The following is a 19,189-nucleotide window of genomic DNA, read 5'->3' as shown; positions in this document are numbered from 1 at the left end:
CCGTAAGCCTGCAATGGAGAGGAGCTCAAGAGGGGAGCGGCAGTGGGGCTTATAAACCACTGCGCGCCCCTCTCAACTAGCGAGGTGGGACTAAACTAGCGAGGGGAGCGGTAGTGGTAGCAGCACAATGCCTTTAGTCCCGGTTGGGGAGGCGGACCGCGACTAAAGGGTACCCTTTAGTCGCGGTTGTTGTCCCCAACCGGGACTAAAGGGTCTTTCTGCGCGGGAACGAAAGCGGCGCCAAAACCCTTTAGTCCCGGTTGGGGCGGCGGACCGTGACTAAAGGTACCCTTTAGTCGCGGTTGGTGTGGCCAACCGCGACTAAAGGGTACCTTTAGTCGCGGTCCGCCTCCCCAACCGGGACTAAAGGTACGTCTATATATACTGCACTTAGCAGTTTCGCCACTTCCCATTCTCCTCTCTCTCGACGCCGAAGCCCTGCCCTGCCCCGACGCCGATCGACGCCGAAGCCCTGCCCCGACGCCGACGCCGACGCCGAAGCCCTGCCCCGACGCCGACGCCGAAGCCCTGCGCGCCGCCGCCCCCGTCCCCAGTGAGCGCCGCCGCCGCCCGTGCCCTGCCCTTGCCCGCCGCAGCCCCTGCCCTTGCCCTTGCCCGCCGCCCGACGCCCTACCGTCCGCCGCCCGCTGCCCCTACCTGCCGTCCTCCGCGCGCCTCCCGCCGCCGGAAAAGGAAGAAGCTAGAAGAAAGAAAAAGAAAGAAGAAGAAAGAAAAAGGAAGAAGAAGAAGAAAAAAGGAAGAAGAAAACAAAAGAAAAACAAGAAAAAGGAAGAAAAAAGGAAAAAGGAAGAAAAAAAAGAAAACAAAAGAAAAAGGAAGAAGAAAGAAAAAAACAAAAGAAAACACAAGAAAAACAAAAAGAAGAAAAAAACAGAAGAAAAAAACAGAAGAAAAAAGGAAAAAGGAAAAAAGGAAGAAAAAACAGAAGAAAAACAAAAGAAAACAAAAGAAAACAGAAGAAAAAGGAAGAAGAAAAAGAGAAGAAAGAAAAAGGAAGAAGACAAAAAGGAAGAAGAAAAAAAGAAAGAAGAAAGAAAGAAGAAAAAGGAAGAAGAAAAAAAGGAAGAAGAAAGAAAGAAGAAAGAAAAAGGAAGAAGAAAAAAAGAAGAAAGAAAAAGGAAGAAGAAAAAAGGAAGAAGAAAAAAAGAAAGTAGAAAGAAAGAAGAAAAAGGAAGAAGAAAAAAAGGAAGAAGAAAAAAAGAAAGAAGAAAGAAAGAAGAAAGAAAAAGGAAGAAGAAAAAAAGAAGAAAGAAAAAGGAAGAAGAAAAAAAGAAGAAAGAAAAAGGAAGAAGAAAAAAAGAAGAAAGAAAAAGGAAGAAGAAAAAAATGAAAACCAAAAGAAAGAAGAAAGAAAAAGAAAGAAGAAAGAAAAAGGAAGAAGAAAAAAAGAAGAAGAAAGGAAGAAGAAAGGAAGAAGAAGAAAGAAAAAAGAAAGAAAAAGGAAGAAGAAGAAAGAAAGAAGAAAGAAACCAAATGAAAACCAAAAAGAAAAACAAAGAAAACAAAACAAAATACTTGGCAGTGCTCAATAATCTTATTTTTTAATTCCTCCTCCTCTATGTCCCCTTAATCTTATTTTTTAATTCCTTTATACTTAAAGAATTTTTACCTCATGCAGGAGTGACATATGGCGGACGATAGAGCCGAGCCGCTTAGGGATCCGGAGGCTGAACGTTATTTAATGGGCATCATCAACAACGAGATTCCTTATGTGCCGGGCTCAGAATATGAGCAACAAGAGGATGTAGTCTCTTCTTTTCTGAACCTTGACGGTGGAACAGAGATTGTCGATGATCAAGAAGGTGAAGGAACGGACATTGTCGACGGAGGTCAACCGTCAACAAACGACGATCTCGAATTGCAAGTAGCAACCACCTCCGGCGAGGTATATATATACATTGAGCCTCTCGTGATACAAACTTACTGAAATGTGAATACATATGTATTAACGCGCATGACTCTCTTTCTTTTTTTAGCCCTCCGGATCGAGTACGACAAAGCGTGGCAAATCCAAGGCGATGAAAACAGGAGAAACATATGCCATTGAGTTTGTCAGTGAAACCGGCAAGCCCCTACAGCACACCTCAAAGTTTATCAACCAATGCGGAGTCGTTGTTAGAGACAACGTCCCGATCACCGTCCAGGAATGGAAGGAGCCAAAGAAGGCACGTCTTGGTTTCAGTTTTGTCGACAAGAGAACGAAAAAGGATTGCTGGAGAAAGCTTATGGAACATTTCATTCTACCTCCGGAATACAACAAAGTCGATGAATTCGGTAACGAGGTTCCGGGTGGACGTCAGAGGAGGAGGCTAGTTAAAGAGTTCGCTCTTCAGAAGATGGGCGAAGCATTCCGGAACTTCAAGAAAAATTTAACCCGTGACTATGTCAACAAGGGCAAGACTCCGGATTTCAATGGACAACATGAGAAACTGAAAGATGATTGGCCAGAATTTGTGAGGCAAAAGCAATCGGAGCATTTCAAGGAAATATCGAAAAAAATAAGGATAATGCGAGTAAGAAAAAGTTCCATCATATTATGGGGCCAGGAGGATACCGCCTTTCGGAGCCTAGGTGGCAGAAGATGGAGGAGGACCTGAGGGTGCGAGGAATCCCTCTAGGTACAGAGGGATGGGACCCAAGGGCCAAAAGCTGGTGGTACGGGCATGGGGGATCGCTAGACCCGGAGACAGGGGTGTGTGTTCACCGGCAGAGACAGTTTGCTCCCACCCAAGCCCTTATTGACGCAATGACCCAAGCTCAAGAGGGCTTGATCAAGTTCAACAGAGAGAAAGACGCACTGACAACAGCCCTCGGGAATGATGAACACGGAGGACGTGTACGAGGCAAAGGCAAAGTTCCGTGGAAAGTAGGGTTTTCCCAGGACAATGACCCGTACTGTTACAGAAGCCGTAAGAGAAAGACGGACCGGGATGCAGATCTTATGACGAAGTTTGCATCGGAACTCCATGAGTTGAAGCAGACCGTGCATGAACTAGTAAAAGAAAAATCGGCTGCAGGGCCGCATGAAGATCATGAAGCGGATCGCGGAAGCCAGCAGCGGAGAAGCAGCGTGGCTTCCACGGATGCCCCGCCTGGTGCTAATGCACCGATGATCGAGATTCGTGCACCGGAGCCTCACTACCCCGTGGATGATGTAAAGGAGATGAAAGAATGTGATCTGCATTATCCCGTGGGGAACGTTTCCACGAAGGTAGCTAGCGGCAGTGCTTTACCCTGTACACCTGGAGCACTCCACCACAACAACCCCATTGCATATGGCTATGCTCGTGTCACGGTGGAAGACATAGTCCAAGGGTTTGAGGACCTGGAGATTGACAAACCTACACCCGAAGGGGAGAGAAGACTTGGAGATGTCAAGCGCCAGATCATTCTATGGAAAAAGAAGTACATAGTGTTTCCAGGCGAGGCGCCAAGGCTAGCAAGTCCACCCCCCTCCGATGGTGGTGGTGGTGGTGGTGGCGGTGGTGGCGGCGGTGGTGGTCGTGGTGGTTCACCTACACCTCCTTCACGCCATTCGACGCCGTCCCCCGATCCACAACCTCCGGCGGGTACGACGCCCCCCAATCCTCCTCCGGCGGGTACGACGCCCCCCAATCCACCTCCGGCGAAGAAGCAGAAGCAGGCGGACAGCAAGGAAACCCGCTCCTGGACTATTAACCCAGACCCTTATGTACCTAAGACCGCAAGGGTACCGGAGCCATCACTGAAGCCTCTCCTCCCAAGGCCTTGGGAACTTAGTGAAGCTGAAACCAAATTGGCCGCGTCTGCTGATTATGAGAAATGGAAGGCGGATATGAAGGCGATAAAAGAGCCTGAGCCCAAGCAAGTATTCACTGAGAAGCAAAAGAAGTGGGCTAAGGATTTTTTGACGACACCGTCCCAAGCCGAGCTGAATATGCCTGACGACTATGGACATGAACTTCGTAGGCAAGCAAAAATATTGAAGGAGGAGAAAGAAGAAAGTAAAAAAAGCGGGAAACAAGTTGACCAGCTCGGGATGCAGAAGAAACAATCGATCCCCCCGCTCATAGTGAAAGCCGGTCCGGAAGAGGACCCCGAGATCATAGCAGCTGCGGCAGCACTTGGATTGACTGTAGCGAGTGCCATGAAACAAGCGTCCGAGATGGGTTTGACTCTTCGTGCCTTCTTAGGCCTTGAGGATGCGCCAGTATGTGAGATAGCATTACAATATGTGCGGAATGGGCCTCTCGTCGAGCCTGCGCGGGAAAAGAGTCTACCACCACAAATGCGAAATCTGCTACGTTGGTACAAGCAATTCATAACATGGGCCGACAAAGAATATGTTTATGCGGATGTTACAGATGAGCATCACACCAAACGGTACTCTGTACAAGTTCATATGAGTGAATTGTTCCAGCTGTTCAATCTGCGCGACCTCGACAAATCTATGCTGAGTTGCTACGTTCTGTAAGTGATTTATTTCTACCTCATCTCGTTCTTCATTGCCTGCACTATATATATATTGTCCTAACTATATTGTTGCGTACGCTATTATGCAGATTGAAGATTTGGGAATGCAAAATAAGAAACATCCATGATGTTGGGTTCATTGACCCACATATCGTTAATGGACATGTGTTACAACATCACCCCGAAGACGTGGAGAAAGACTTGTACAAGTTTCTTAGAAAGCATCAACTCAAAAGTCATATTCTATTTCCTTACCATTTTGGGTGAGTGTTTCTCTCTTGTGCCCATTCTCTTTTGTTTACTCCATGCATGGTATGTCTAATCGATGAGTTATGCATGACTGTGCATGTAACGTGTCCGCAGGTTCCACTGGATTCTGCTAAATATTGAACTTCACACCTCCAGAGTTCTAATCATGGACTCTATGGATTCGGATCCAAAGCGTTGGGCCGACATGAGAAAAATGCTGCAAAAGTAATTATTTTCAATCATTTGAGCTCTATATCGATCGGTCTCTTTCGTTCATTTCCTAATATCAAGTAACTAATAACTCCCTTGTTCATTTAATTTTCTTTGCCCTGTAGGGTTTGGAGACGGTTCTCAGAAGAAATTGTCGATGAATTCAAACATGAGCTAGATTTCAGAAGGTTAGTTAATGTGGATAAGCAGCCACCGGGGACCAATCTATGTGGATACTATGTTTGTGAGAACATCCGGAGACACACCTCTGAGCGGAAGGCATCGGATAGCGTGAGGAACGCGACGGATAACTTGCGGAGGAGGCTTAGTCCAGAAGCTCGCTTCCGACCAATTCAAGAAGAATTAGCAGGATTTTTCATGAGGGAAGTCATCAATCCTAAAGGAGAACACTATACCGAGGACGAAGAAATTTATATGCATACCCGAGATTGAAACTTGTTCGAAGTTGTATATGGTCATCCATCCTAATTGTGTATGGAAACTTGTTCGAAGTTGTATATGGTCACCCGAGATTGAATATATATTATATATTCCTCTTGAATTCTTCTTGTTTGAAATTTCATATGCATGTATATAGTAGCGTAGAATATGTGTACTGAAACTTTATCAAAATTAAAATAAAACACAAAATAAAATATAAAAGAAATAAAACACTCCAAACTAAAAAGAAATCAGGTTTAGGGGGGCTAAAACCCTAAACCTGCGGAGGAGGCCTTTAGTCCCGGTTGGCCACGAGAACCGGGACTAAAGGTCCTCCGCCCCGACGGACCACTGGCGCCCACGTGGACGGGCCTTTAGTCCCGGTCAACCACAAGAGGGGCCTTTAGTCGCGGTCCGTAAGAGGCGCGACTAAAGGGGGGTCTTTAGTCGCGCATATTTAGTCCCGGTTGCACAGCCGGGACTAAAGGCTGTTGCGAACCGGGACTAAAGGGCTTTTTTCTACCGGTGTACGGAGGGCAACATGCTCGTTGCCTCCACCAATGTTGCTAGCAAGCCAAGTATCTAGAATCACTCTAGAAAAGGCTTGATCCATATGCGCCAACTGAAGCACATAAGATCAAGTGACCTAAGCCGGACGACCAACCAACCTCATCTCCAAGGCGATTGGTACACACCTTGGCCACTCGGATAGCCTCGATGTCATCCCACATGTCGCAAGGTCCTGGTCCCCGGCCCCGAGGAGGGCAAAGCTGATGTCGCTCCGTGCGGATTCAATTGGTGTCGTTAGGCGCATTAGGCCGGCGATTGTCGGATCGACTTGGATTAGACGAGTCCAAGGTGATGCACTGTACTGACCTGGAAGCCAATAGGCATTGTGATGACATGGCCATGTTCTAGTGCTCCACAGTTACTCACAGCAACGCGACGAGTAAGAGGAAGTTGGCAAGCGCACAACGGCTTCTTGGCAGGTGTACGATGAATGTGCGCGCCCTCTGTCTCCTGGCTTCTCATGGAGCTACGCACCCCATAGCAGGCGCGTCCGCCGTGTCCCACGCGCCAACGCCGACGGCAGCTCACACTCTTGTGTGCCAAGGGCCGCTCTTTCTGAGACGTTACTTCTCAGCGAGTAAATTGCACAGAAGTACCATAATTGGGGCATTGGAAGCAGATTGGTACCAAGTTTGGTAATTTTTACATGTCAGTACCAAGTCTGGGGCTAGACGTTACAAAAAGGTCTAAATCGCGTATAAACGCGTATTGACAGTGTATCTGACCGGCAGGGCCCGCCTGTCAGCTGCTGACGTGGCATTTTTTTTACAGAAACCCCCCCCCCCCACACGGTGTCGCTCCGCGCCCGCCTCGCCGCCCTCGCCCTCGCCCTCTCCCCGTGGCGGCCTCCTACCTCAGCCGGCGCGCGCACGACCCCAGCGCGCCGGTGGTGCTGACCCCGCCGGCGAGAGATCGGGCCGCCGGCGAGAGAGAGAAATGAAATACAACAGAGAGATCGCGCCGCCGGCGAGAGAGATAGAGAGAGCCATGAGGAGCGGCGGCGACGTCAAGTCCTTCTTCCGGCAGCAGAAGGCCCACTCCGGCGCAGCGGCCGCCAAGCCCACCAGCGGCGTCTCCAAGAAGCCGGCGCACCACCACCACCAGAAGCAAGCGGCGGCGCGCCCGACGCCAGGTACGCCGCCGTACGCCCAATCCGAGCTCCGCCGATTCATACGCCCAACGCGGATTTGACCGCTCGATCGATCGATCTGGTGTTTATTTATTTTCAATCTGCTGTTGCTTTTGCGGCAGATCACGGCGACGGCGCCGACGCGAGGAGGGAGGAGGCGGAGAACGCGGAGAGGAAGGCCAGGGAGTTCGACATGGACATGCGCTACGGGCCCTGCCTCGGCGTCACCCGCGCCTCGCCCCGCCGCCGCACGCGCTCTGCTCCGACGACCAGCCGTGCCTCTGGGAGGGCCGCGTCTAGACTAGGGCATCGCCCCAGGGCCCCGTCGTATCACCGATCCGCCACTCCTCGTGGTTCTGCCTACTGCTTCTTTTGTAGCCATCAGTCTTCGTGTTGTCTTCAGTCTTCGTCTGTACGTTTGTGTCGATCTTGCTGGGTGCGTGCGATGCCGTGTGATCCGATGCGATACTGTATTAATCTCAGTATAATCTTTGCTGCATCTGGTGTGTTGCAAATCTCTCTATATCCCATTACAGTTGAGGTTTTTTGAGCAATGTTATTTGGGAATGCACGCGGATGACCCTGATTGAAAATTAGAATGAACGTTCTATATGACCGCACTTGATCCAATACGAACGCTCTCAAATCAAATCAGAAGAAAAATGCAGTTTTCTGCTACACTCAATAAGACCAAGTCGGATTCGATTCAAATTATCAATGCCTGTGCAGGACAAGATATAGAATTTGGGGTGAAGCTTTGGCTATCTATAGTGTTTCATCTTGGCTGGGATGATAGATTGATAGGATCGGCTGAATTTATACACTATGCCTGTGATACAAGTGAGGTAGCTCATTCTTTAGCGAAATTTGCTTATGACGATAATGCTTCTTGTAATTGGGTCGATGAACCCCCAGCTTTCCTGGTGAATGCCATTGTAAACGATGTAACCATATTACCAATTCAATATAGTGGCCATGATGGCATTTCTTAAAAAAACATTCTCAAATATATCAGAGCTCATGTAGATTACAACGGACAAAATAAATACATATTGAGATCTCAGTTTCATCCTTCATCCAGAGCCATTGCTCATGACAGCACCCACCAGAACACAAAGTTACAACAGCCAACAGGCAAGGCCCCCAACTGGTTTGATGCACCTGTCCTGCTCTTCAGGACAAGTGATTTCGAAGGCAGGGAGACCATGAAGCCTCCTTGATTGATTCCAGCGAGCCTATCATCCAGCTGCTGTCGGTGCACTGGATCAATATGCTTTACTCCAATTATGACGCCACTGCATAGTTGGATACCATTCTTTTGGAGGGCTTTCCTGGCATCGTAAGAGTGCTGTGAAGACAATTGTCAGTTTAAGATGAAAGGCCAGAGGAATTAATTGTCGCACCATAATGCAGAAACCTATCATGTGATGCACGGGCATAGCGGAACTGAGATAAACATTTGTTAAGAAAAGAGCTAGGTTCCAGACATCAGAAATCACTTTAAATAAATCTTATCCCAGCAATCACAGGCGAGAGAAACCTATAAAAATTCACATCATGCATGAATGCACAAAGACAGATTATCCAGACTAGAACATGTGATGATGAAAAACATACTCAACAGGCCAAAACCAACTTCACTATCTGTTTCATGTTCAAAAGATAGCCAAATCATACACCACAGCATTTAGTATCACTGAAACTGGAATAAAGAGAATGCAACCTTTAGGCTAAATCCATCTTAAAATTGAACGAAAAGGCATCTCTTTAACTGAGTGCAGCCATACAACGTGTGAATTGAACAAGTAGACAACCATTAATTCCACGAACATATAAGATGATCAATGGTGTCATGAAACCGGTATATCCACTTGCTAGGACAAGCACTAAGGTCTAAGAGCGATATGCTACTAAATGATCGATTTTGCTGTTGCTCATTGACATACACAGGAGCAAGCACATGCCAGGGCCATGAACCTACGCAAAGCAGCAATATTTTCAGCTCCATGGCTACATACATGTCCAGCGGTCACCAAGATACTACTACTTGCAGAACTGAATCTACCATGCGCATGCGGCAGGCTATAGCTTCCTGAAAAAACAAGTAAAGAAGAGCATCATGGTTTCCTCACCCGAATAGAGTGACCCACTCCTCGCCATCTGCCTTCCGTTCGCTGGCCGGAGCCGCCGGCTCCGTCCTGGCAGCCTCCGTCGCCGGGGTCACGACCGTCGCCGTCGGGGGAGGAGGAGTGCAGGGGCTGGACGGCGGGGGCAGCGCGAGCAGCTCCTTGCGGGGCGGTGGCTCGACGACCCCGTCCATGGGGGATCCGGGGGCGGAGGCCTTGCCGCGGGAGCGGTCCCATGAGGGCGAGCGGCTGCCGGCGCCCGCCCCGGCGCGGGGGGAGGGGGAGGAGGCGACGGGGAGCAGGTCGGAGGCGGTGGGGTCGGGCGAGAAGTCGGCGGCGGCGAAGCGGTCGTCGAGCGTGAAGAGGGGCGGCGGCGGCGGCGTGGCGGAGGGCGGGGCGGCGGCCGCGGGGGAGGCGAAGCGGGAGCACCGGTCAGAAGGCGCTACCGGCGCGCTGGGGTCGTGCGCGCGCCGGCTGAGGTAGGAGGTCGCCACGGGGAGAGGGCGAGGGCGAGGGCGGTGAGGCGGGCGCGGAGCGACACCGTGGGGGGTTTCTGCAAAAAAAAGCGCCACGTCAGGAGCTGACAGGCGGGCCCTGCCGGTCAGATATACTGTCAATACGCGTTTATACGCGATTTAGACCTTTTTGTAACGTCTAGCCCCAGACTTGGTACTGACATGTAAAAATTACCAAACTTGGTACCAATCTGCTTTCAATGCCCCAATTGTGGTACTTCTGTGCAATTTACTCCTTCTCAGCAAAAACAACCGTGCGCGAGGCCTTGACATCCTTTTTTTGTTTCCTAGTCGCCCTCGACGAGGGTATGCATGATCATCCACCGCCTCTCAGGCCACTGTGTTTGTCGCAGCCGCGCCAACATTGTTGTTGGTCATGTACACCTCCGCCACGGAAGTGGGAACTATATGAGCTCTCATGCCAGCCAGACTCAGAATCCAAGAATGGCAAAATGAAGTTGGAATTGACCATGCCAACAAGCTGGGAAGCAGCCTTGTCGACGTGCATCGCTAGTGGAGATCCCACGGAATGCCTGAGACTCGACCCCGCCAGTCAGAGCGAATAAGATTGTTGAAGGCACATTATGTCGGATCGCTTGGCGATGAAGTGCATGCTCCCAGCAAAGGTCATCATGCCCTCAAGAAGCACTGCAGAGGCAGGATGCATGCAGAGTCATCGGCGACGAAATGGAACATATCAAAACGCACAAGCTGCCTGGGCCTAAGCCCACCGCCGATTGCCAGAGGAGATCCAAACTAGACCACTCCTCCCGCGCGCGCTTGCCCGTGGGCGTCAATTATCGCGGGGATTTCATGGAAATACTCATTATTTGTGGGTTTTGTGCAAGCGAGGCGCACCTGGATGATCTAGGTACGGGATTTCACACATAAGAGGTTTTACCCAAGTTCCGGCGCCATGTTCTGGAGATAACACCCTACTCCTAGAACAATGGTTGTTAAGCCTTGTACAATGTAGGGTGCTTATGGGAGGTGCTTAGAAAAATAAACCAAATTTTCTAAGCATTGATGCTTATTTGTAGAGGATAGACACTTAATTAAGCGCCCCTGATATAGGGACAAACACCGGTGCTTGAACAAAACCAGGTTTATTTTACAAAGCACCTCCACCAAGCGCCTTGCATTGTACATGGCGTTATGAGCCATGATTATGGTCGACTAATGGAATTACCCCCACGCCAAACAATTCGACAAAGGGAATATATTAATATCGTGAAGATATCAATTACACCCTGTCTTTGTACCAACAAGATGCCCAAAGGCAACCAGGATACACACAGCCAAAAAAGAAAATAAAAAGAACAGAAGAAAAAAAGACTCCGTGATGGTGATCAATCACTAGCATCAACAGCACTTTAACCACCACCAAAGACAATACTCTGATTACAAAAGAGGTTCTCCAAAAGCAACGCCTTCAAGAAGGAAACAATGCACAAGCGTTGTTGTTGCCCGATCGAAGATCTTGGGTTTTCACCCTCGAAAAGTCTGAGTTCACCCAAAAACAATGCCTTAAACACGGCCATTGCCAGGTACAACCAATAAAAGCCAAACCTTGGGTTTTCACCATTGGAATCGAGACTCGGTACTCGAGGAGCACCACCAAAAATGCAGTCCTCCAGTGCTGCCACCCCCACTTGCCGAGGCCGCTATTGCAAGTCACCAAACACCTGGCACCTGGCACAGAGTCTTCATCGCATCCAATACACCCTTCCACCAAAGCTTCAAGATCCCAGTCGCAGTTGCCATGACTTTCTCCACTCTATCAATGCCTTGGGAATCTTGACTTAGACATGTCTCATGACACCAATAAGAAATCGAAGCTTCGCGTCGCACCCTCTTCAGGCCACGTTGGATGATAATATGAGCGCACGTGACCGAAGCCTTTCCAATAAAGTTATCCAGGGGCAAAATTCGCCAATCCGTGTAGATCCCCTATGGGGAATACCGGAACTCATCAGCGGACAGATCCAAGAGGTCGACATCCGGCAGAAAGACGACTTGGTGAAAGAAGAGCGCTAGGGCCAAACCATTACACGATCCCATCAAGCCACTAACCGGCCACCGCCGCCCCGCAACACCGTCGCTGGAGAAGCCGTCGCGGGCGGCGCCGCCGCCCTCCAGATCAACGCCTTAGAGGATCTGCCGCCGCCGCCGCCGCGCTGCACGGGTCGGATCCCCGTGCAATCCAGATACCAACGGCTAGCCAGACCCAGCCGCCGTCAGATCCGACGAACTGGCTGCGGCCAGACCATACGTGGGCAGGGGCCCTGACCTGGCCCGAGGCACAACAATGGGAGCCCGATGAAGCGGCCGATCTGCCAAAGCGCCGCCACAAGCGTCTGAGTCACCAGATCGAGACGAACAGGGACCAGCAGCGCGTGGAGGCCAGGAGGTGCCGCGGGATCAAGTGGAGAGGTGAGCAGGAGAAGGAAGGGACGCAGGCAGCGAGGGAGGAGTGCCGTGAGTACGCTCACTATGGCGGCGGCGGCGAGTCGTCCTGTGAGTCGCAAGAGCAACCCATGAGACCAGGACCGTCGGCATAGATTTAAACTAAAGCCAACAGCCAGGCCGTCGGCATAGGCCTGCCACGTGGCAACAACTGGGCTCTCCTGGGGCAAGGCTATGCCGACGGCCTGGCCGTCGGCTTAGTTTGAATCTATGCCGACGGCTAGGCCGTCGGCATAGCCTTGCCCCAGGAGAGCCCAGTTGATGACACGTGGCATCTATGCCGACGGCCTAGCCGTCGGCTTAGTTTAAATCTATGCCGACTAGCCGTCGGCATAGATGCCACGCGTCAGCAACTGGGCGCTCAGGCCAGCATAGTTTTTATTTTTCTTTTTTTTCTTTTTTCTGTTTGTTTTCAAATCAATTCAATTCAGATATACAGCACATATCAGCAGATATATATGATGGAAATAGACATATAGAACACATCTAAGTATCATCCGTCACCATCACAACAATATATGCATAAGCATCATCATAATCAACATAAAGATAAGGATAAGCATATAAAGAAGCACGCAAGTCATCTAAAGGACCATCAAAGACCACAAGTTTATCATCATCACCACACACAAGTCATCTAAAGATACATAAGCATAAGCACACAAGTAACCAAAAGGCTTAAGCGCCAGGACGTCGAGCACCGCAGAGGTCGTCACCGCCAAGACCGCTGAAGCCCAGGTCGTCAGTGCTAGCGGCAGCGCTACCGCCAAGACCGCCTCCACCTCCATGGATCGGAGTGGTCGGGCTCCGTGACTCGGGAGTGCTGCGAAGACCACCGCCAACGGTTGATCCACCGGTTCCCTGGATGTTGAAAAGACATATTAACGGGATATATGACTGTGTTGAAAGGCATGATATGCTTTGAGTGAATAGATTGGGGATGAACTAACCGGCGAGGGGCCAGCGTCCAGTGCCAGTGCCACAAACTCCTCAAAGGTCAGCAACGTTGGTTGTGCTGGAGGACCCTCTGCTGATGGCCATTGAGGACACCTGCCGGCCGCCATTTCCTGAAAAGCGTGCTGCATCTGGCGATCCCTCTGCTGATGGTATGCATGAAGGCGGTCGTGCCAACGCCATGGTCTCCTGGCGTGTGTACTCCATGTAGGCCTACAGTATGACATGATGAAACTCATAAAACTACTAAATGCGGAAAATAAAGGGAGCAATGAAGATAAAAGGGAAAATACTTACAGTTTGCTGCTCCTGAAAGATGGACAGTGACGGTGCACTGCTCATGGGCGTGCTCGTGCGCTGGCTCAGGGTCGGGTCGATCCGACGGAGCTGTGTGTAGGAGATAGTAGGAGTGATCACAGCATCGAGAACCGCCTCCCGACCGTGCTCCTTCGGCCCCATGCCCACCACCACCCTTTCGTCCAGATCCGCCGCAATGGGGTCAGGTGTGTCAGGATGTAACGCCAGATACCCATCGGAGTAGGCCTTCTTCCTATGCGCGGTCTTCTTGCCGTAGTACTTGGGCTCGCCAGGCTTGGGGTCCTTCCGCGTATGGGCGATCTCCCACGCCTGCATGTGTGAGAGCGGCCGTTTCAGTTTCTCCTCCTGCACCACCAAACAGAGGTTAGTCATACATAAGAAAGTAATGGTAAATAGAAGAAGAAGAATGTATAATGGGGTTAGTCATACATTAACTGCCTTGTGGAGATAGTGGTTTCGGTTTCCCTGAGCATGTACTCCCTCCTTCCCTTGGTTAGCCTTGCTTTTGACTCTCATAGCCGCCCAGGCTCCAGCCTAATCACACCAAAGATCCACCAATGCCGCCCAGGACTCGTCTTTTCCATAACACCAATTTGGTAACAACTACATAATGAAAGCATAATGGCATGTCAACACAAAACGGTGAAATGTACCACAAGGTAATGATCCCGTGGATCTTGCTGTGGGTCTGGCCCGGATGTTGCTCCAAAGTGTTCCTATGGGCTGACCTAACACAACCGGGTGGATAGGTCCACTGCTCAAAGCCCGTCCGTGCAAAGTCAAAGGGCTAGATCCCGTGGTCAAACGCTACAGGATTAGGCGGGACGGGGGCCCTGGGGGAGGGGGGGTAGCAATGCCACCCAAGCATCGCACCGGGCCCCCATACATGCGGGGTGGTGTGGTGGCATGTCCGAAGAGGCGGCACGCGTCTTCGGGGTGTGCCCCCCCCTCACGAATGGCGATGACACGGTAGTAGACGTTCTGCGGTAACGATGCAGCGTGAATATTATTAAATACTCGGAGCGCGATAAAATCATGAGTTTTTTACACGACGCGGGCACATGTGCTGTAGGACTGATGGTAATTTTTCATAATTGTTCGTGATGATGTAGTATCTGAACAATTCCCTCTATGCGGATTGCTCTTCGCGTGTCTACGACTGTGGTCGGCGGCCTCCGGGGGCTAGCATGCCGCCAAATCTTGCGTAGGCGGCCTCTCACAAGTCTGGAAGTGTTGTGGCAGGTGCAAACGCCCGGCACACGTCTCCGGGGTGTGCCCCCCCTCACGGACGGTGCCGCCGCCGGCACCTGGAGGGGGGAAACGGACGCGTCGGGTCTACACGGAGGGCATCTTGCTGTGGGTCTGGCCCGGATGTTGCTCCAGAGTGTTCCTATGGGCTTACCTAACACAACCGGGTGGATAGGTCCACTGCTCAAAGCCCGTCCGTGCAAAGTCAAAGGGCTAGATCCCGTGGTCAAACGCTACAGGGTTAGGCGGGACGGGGGCCCTAGGGGGTAGCAATGCCACCCAAGCATCGCACCGGGCCGCCATACATGCGGGGTGGTGTGGTGGCATGTCCGAAGAGGCGGCACGCGTCTCCGGGGTGTGCCCCCCCCCTCACGAACGGCGATGACACGGTAGTAGACGTTCTGCGGTAACGATGCGGCGTGAATATTATTAAATACTCGGAGCGCGATAAAATCATGAGTTTTTTACATGACGCGGGCACATGTGTTGTAGGACTGATGGTAATTTTTCATAATTGTTCGTGATGGAGTAGTATCTGAACAATTCCCTCTATGCGGATTGCTCTTTGCGTGTCTACGACTGTGGTCGGCGGCCTCCGGGGGCTAGCATGCCGCCAAATCTTGCGTAGGCGGCCTCTCACAAGTCTGGAAGTGTTGTGGCGGGTGCAAACGCCCGGCACACGTCTCCGGGGTGTGCCTCCCCTCACGGACGGTGCCGCCGCCGGCACCTGGAGGGGGGAAACGGACGCGTCGGGTCTACACGGAGGGGATCTTGCTGTGGGTCTGGCCCGGATGTTGCTCCAAAGTGTTCCTATGGGCTTACCTAACACAACCGGGTGGATAGGTCCACTGCTCAAAGCCCGCCCGTGCAAAGTCAAAGGGCTAGATCCCGTGGTCAAACGCTACAGGGTTAGGCGGGACGGGAGCCCTGGGGGGGGTAGCAATGCCACCCAAGCATCGCACCGGGCCCCCAATACATGCGGGGTGGTGTGGTGGCATGTCCGAAGAGGCGGCACGCGTCTCCGGGGTGTGCCCCCCCTCTCGAACGGCGATGACACGGTAGTAGACGTTCTGCGGCAACGATGCGGCGTGAATATTATTAAATACTCGGAGCGCGATAAAATCATGAGTTTTTTACATGACGCGGGCACATGTGTTGTAGGACTGATGGTAATTTTTCATAATTGTTCGTGATGGAGTAGTATCTAAACAATTCCCTCTATGCGGATTGCTCTTTGCGTGTCTACGACTGTGGTCGGCGGCCTCCGGGGGCTAGCATGCCGCCAAATCTTGCGTAGGCGGCCTCTCACAAGTCTGGAAGTGTTGTGGCGGGTGCAAACGCCCGGCACACGTCTCCGGGGTGTGCCCCCCCTCACGGACGGTGCCGCCGCCGGCACCTGGAGGGGGGAAACGGATGCGCCGGGTCTACACGAAGGGGATCTTGCTGTGGGTCTGGCCCGGATGTTGCTCCAAAGTGTTCCTATGGGCTTACCTAACACAACCGGGTGGATAGGTCCACTGCTCAAAGCCCGTCCATGCAAAGTCAAAGGACTAGATCCCGTGGTCAAACGCTACAGGGTTAGGCGGGACGGGGGGCCTAAGGGGGTAGCAATGCCACCCGAGCGTCGCACCGGGACCTCATACATGCCGTACGGTGTGGTAGCATGTCCGAAGAGGCGGCACGCGTCTCCGGGGTTTGGCCCCCTCCAAGTGACGGCGGCACTGCCTTGCGTGCAGGGGGGCACACCGCGGAGCCCCAAGACGGGCGTCTACGCATGCCTGAACACTTTCACATATGCATCAGGACCCGTGCGATGTTTCGGTGACATAGCTACACCCCGAATCCCCCACCAACCAGAATTCCCTCCGTGTCGACCGTTTCCCCCCTCCATGACACGGCGATAGCGACGTTCGTAATGGAGGGCAATCGATATACCATCGGGGTATGTTTTTTTAGATAAGGCATAATTATCTTATGGAAAAACAAAAATTAAAATAAAGTAAAAATAACAAAATAAAGTAAAAATAAAAAAATAAAGTAAAATAAATGTATGCCGACGGCAAGTCTGTGCACACACGGAGATGCAGTCTCACGGATCGATGACGTGGCATGGCACACGGATCGATGACGTGGCAGAGCGGCCTATGCCGACGGCTATGCCGTAGGCATACCTTTGCCATAGATAGTATAAAGAAAAATTAAAAATAAAACTAAATAAACATATGCCGACGGCGAGGCCGTCAGCATAGCTGCGCACACGGATCGATGACGTGGCAGAGGGGCATGGGCCAGGTCTATGCCGACGGCTATGCCGTAGGCATACCTCTGCCATAGATATGCCGACGGCCGCCGTTACCTCCCGTCGGCGTAGTTTCAACACCGTCAAACGGTCAGCGCTGACCGGGTAGGTGGGCCCGGGCTATGCCGACGGCCGAGCCTATGCCGACGGTCCCCGTAGGCATATCTCGAGCGGTCCCGACGGCCTCGTCTATGCCGACGGTAGATGGATGTATGCCGACGGCTTTTCTACGCCTACGGCCTGTCCTTGGCCGTCGGCATAGGTCCATCTATGCCGACGGGGGCCGTCGGCATAGATGAGGCCGTCGGCGCAACCAGTTATTCTGGTAGTGCAGGCACGATACCTCAACCAGGAGCTTGACACATTTCAGTGAGGGAGCAGTTATAGCAACGAGAAGAGGGGTGTCAACACCACCAGGTAGTTTCTTGTTACACTGGCAAAAACAGATTACACACGATTTACTATACTGAAGTAAGATGTAGGAAAGGGCCAACAAATAGAAGGAAGAATGCATTTGTTGTCCTGTGGCCTTCTGTTAAAGAAAAAGGGAAAAAATCAATAGCATTGCAAAAGCAAACATGTATCAACAAGTGTTTCTGGAATAATATATTGAGCATTAATGCTTTAGGGGCCATTTTCAGCAATTAGACCTTTCTTTTTAATTCAGTCCCATGTATCTCTTAAAAGGAGTAGACGTACAACAATAACAGCACACCTGTTTAATCTTTTATTCCCAAGCAAGCTGGGTAGGCTAGAGCCATGAGATGAACCCACCAAGAGGCACCAAAAGGAGTAAACGTATATGAAAGAAAAACATCTTCCGTCATGAATTTCTAGAGGGAATACAAATTCAGAAAGTTGCCGTGGAGCCTATATTGAAGAAGCAAGTAGAGTGGAGCTGGCGAGCTGCAAGAAGATATGGTGTGTAGAGTATGCATGGAGCTAGATTTTTGTTGCGAAGTAAAGAAATCATAGATGGCCAGAGCTCTTCGAGAATGCAGCCTTACTAGAACTAAAAGAAGGGCTAACAGAGTGCGCTTAGTCACTGCTACAAAGGCCTGATTTTGAATAATTGCTAAAAAATGTGCTAATTTAGCTGATTGCGCTCAGACTTCACAACTTTTGAAGAAAGGCAGTAAAGCGGACTCAACACAACAGCCAAGTAAACGAAGCATGAAACAATGCAGCTAGCCAAAATTAGTAGGAAATAGTATGTTGTTAAACCTACATCCGCATTGTTCTCCAACAAAATTTGCATAATTTCATCATGCCCTTCCAAGGCAGCGGCATAAAGTGGTGTCCCTTCAGAAGATACTGGGTCAACAGAAACTCCTTTTGCAAGCAAGAGTTCCGTCATTTTACGGTCTCCTAAGTAAAGCAAAAAGATGAAAAGAGAATCCAATAGGCAATTACTACAAAGTAGAACTGATTGTGTGATGGGGAAAATTCAATATGATCAAGATACACACCAACTAAAAGTGCATGCCCTGGAATAGTTAAAAACAGACAAGAGGGCAGAATATGGGAAAATGGAAAACTTTTAAATCCTAAGGGAATCATCTAAGACAAAATGTAAATGGCACCAATGTTCTTCTACTCACATACAATTAAAATCATGAAAAAATTGTCAAACAAGTTCTTCTTCTACATCTTTCCAACACACATAGACATCATAATGGAACAGTATTGTAAGGCACTAGAAGAAAAATGCCATGTGCTGTTCTGGCAGAGAAGTACCTGCTTTAGCAGCATGGTGAAGTGGGGCGAACCCTTTGTCGTCAGCTTTGCCTGGATCTGCCCCATCATCAAGAAGATAACTGGCGGTATTCATGCTTCCATGAATCAATGCCACAAGCAGAGGTGTTCGACCTATCAAAATGAAGACGTTTCCTCTCAGAGCATGTCAGAATGTACAAAGTTAATACATAAATGTGTCATAACATAACACTTTGTTTTCTACTCCCTCAGTTGACAAATATAAGATGTTTTGGATATTTCAGTATGAAGTACATACATGCGGACTGAAATGAGTGAACGAACACACTAAAACGTGTCTATATGCATCTGATTCACAAAATAGCATGACGGTTGTAAATTGCTGGTCAATATACAGTTTCCTATAGCCCAATTCTGAACGCAAGCCATATAGGAGTACAGTTCAGACACATTTACAGTTTAGAGGCAAATTAAA

At 50.3% G+C, this 19,189-nt stretch overlaps 1 protein-coding gene and 1 pseudogene across 1 annotated transcript; one reads left to right on the top strand and one right to left on the bottom strand.

Annotated features, from left to right (window-relative positions):
* The first annotated feature begins 6,736 nt into the window (after nt 1-6,736).
* On the top strand, nt 6,737-7,639 carry LOC109755250 (uncharacterized; annotated as a pseudogene).
* A 164-nt stretch (nt 7,640-7,803) lies between these two features.
* Nucleotides 7,804-10,221, bottom strand: LOC109755269 (uncharacterized). The gene is made up of 3 exons (XM_073499587.1): nt 10,098-10,221; nt 9,205-9,808; nt 7,804-8,403 (listed from the first exon to the last, which is right to left on the bottom strand). The coding sequence occupies exons 1-3, from the start codon at nt 10,219-10,221 to the stop codon at nt 8,163-8,165; spliced, it is 969 nt and encodes a 322-aa protein (XP_073355688.1). The 3' UTR covers nt 7,804-8,162.
* Between the last annotated feature and the right edge of the window lie 8,968 nt (nt 10,222-19,189).

Source organism: Aegilops tauschii, chromosome 5, assembly GCF_002575655.3.
Source record: "Aegilops tauschii subsp. strangulata cultivar AL8/78 chromosome 5, Aet v6.0, whole genome shotgun sequence".
Classification (NCBI taxonomy): Eukaryota; Viridiplantae; Streptophyta; class Magnoliopsida; order Poales; family Poaceae; genus Aegilops; species Aegilops tauschii.
The sequence above is the reverse complement of the archived record's forward strand: the minus strand, read 5'-3'. Positions and strand labels throughout refer to the sequence as shown.

Excerpts from the sequence above, each read along its gene's own strand:
- LOC109755269 (XM_073499587.1), bottom strand. The coding sequence starts at position 10,221 with ATGCACGTCGACAAGGCTGCTTCCCAGCTTGTTGGCATGGTCAATTCC. Across the intron at positions 9,809-10,097 it reads TTCCCACTTCCGTGGCGGAG|TATATCTGACCGGCAGGGCC; the intron begins GTGTACATGACC and ends GCGTATTGACAG. Across the intron at positions 8,404-9,204 it reads GAGTGGGTCACTCTATTCGG|GAAAGCCCTCCAAAAGAATG; the intron begins GTGAGGAAACCA and ends TTACGATGCCAG.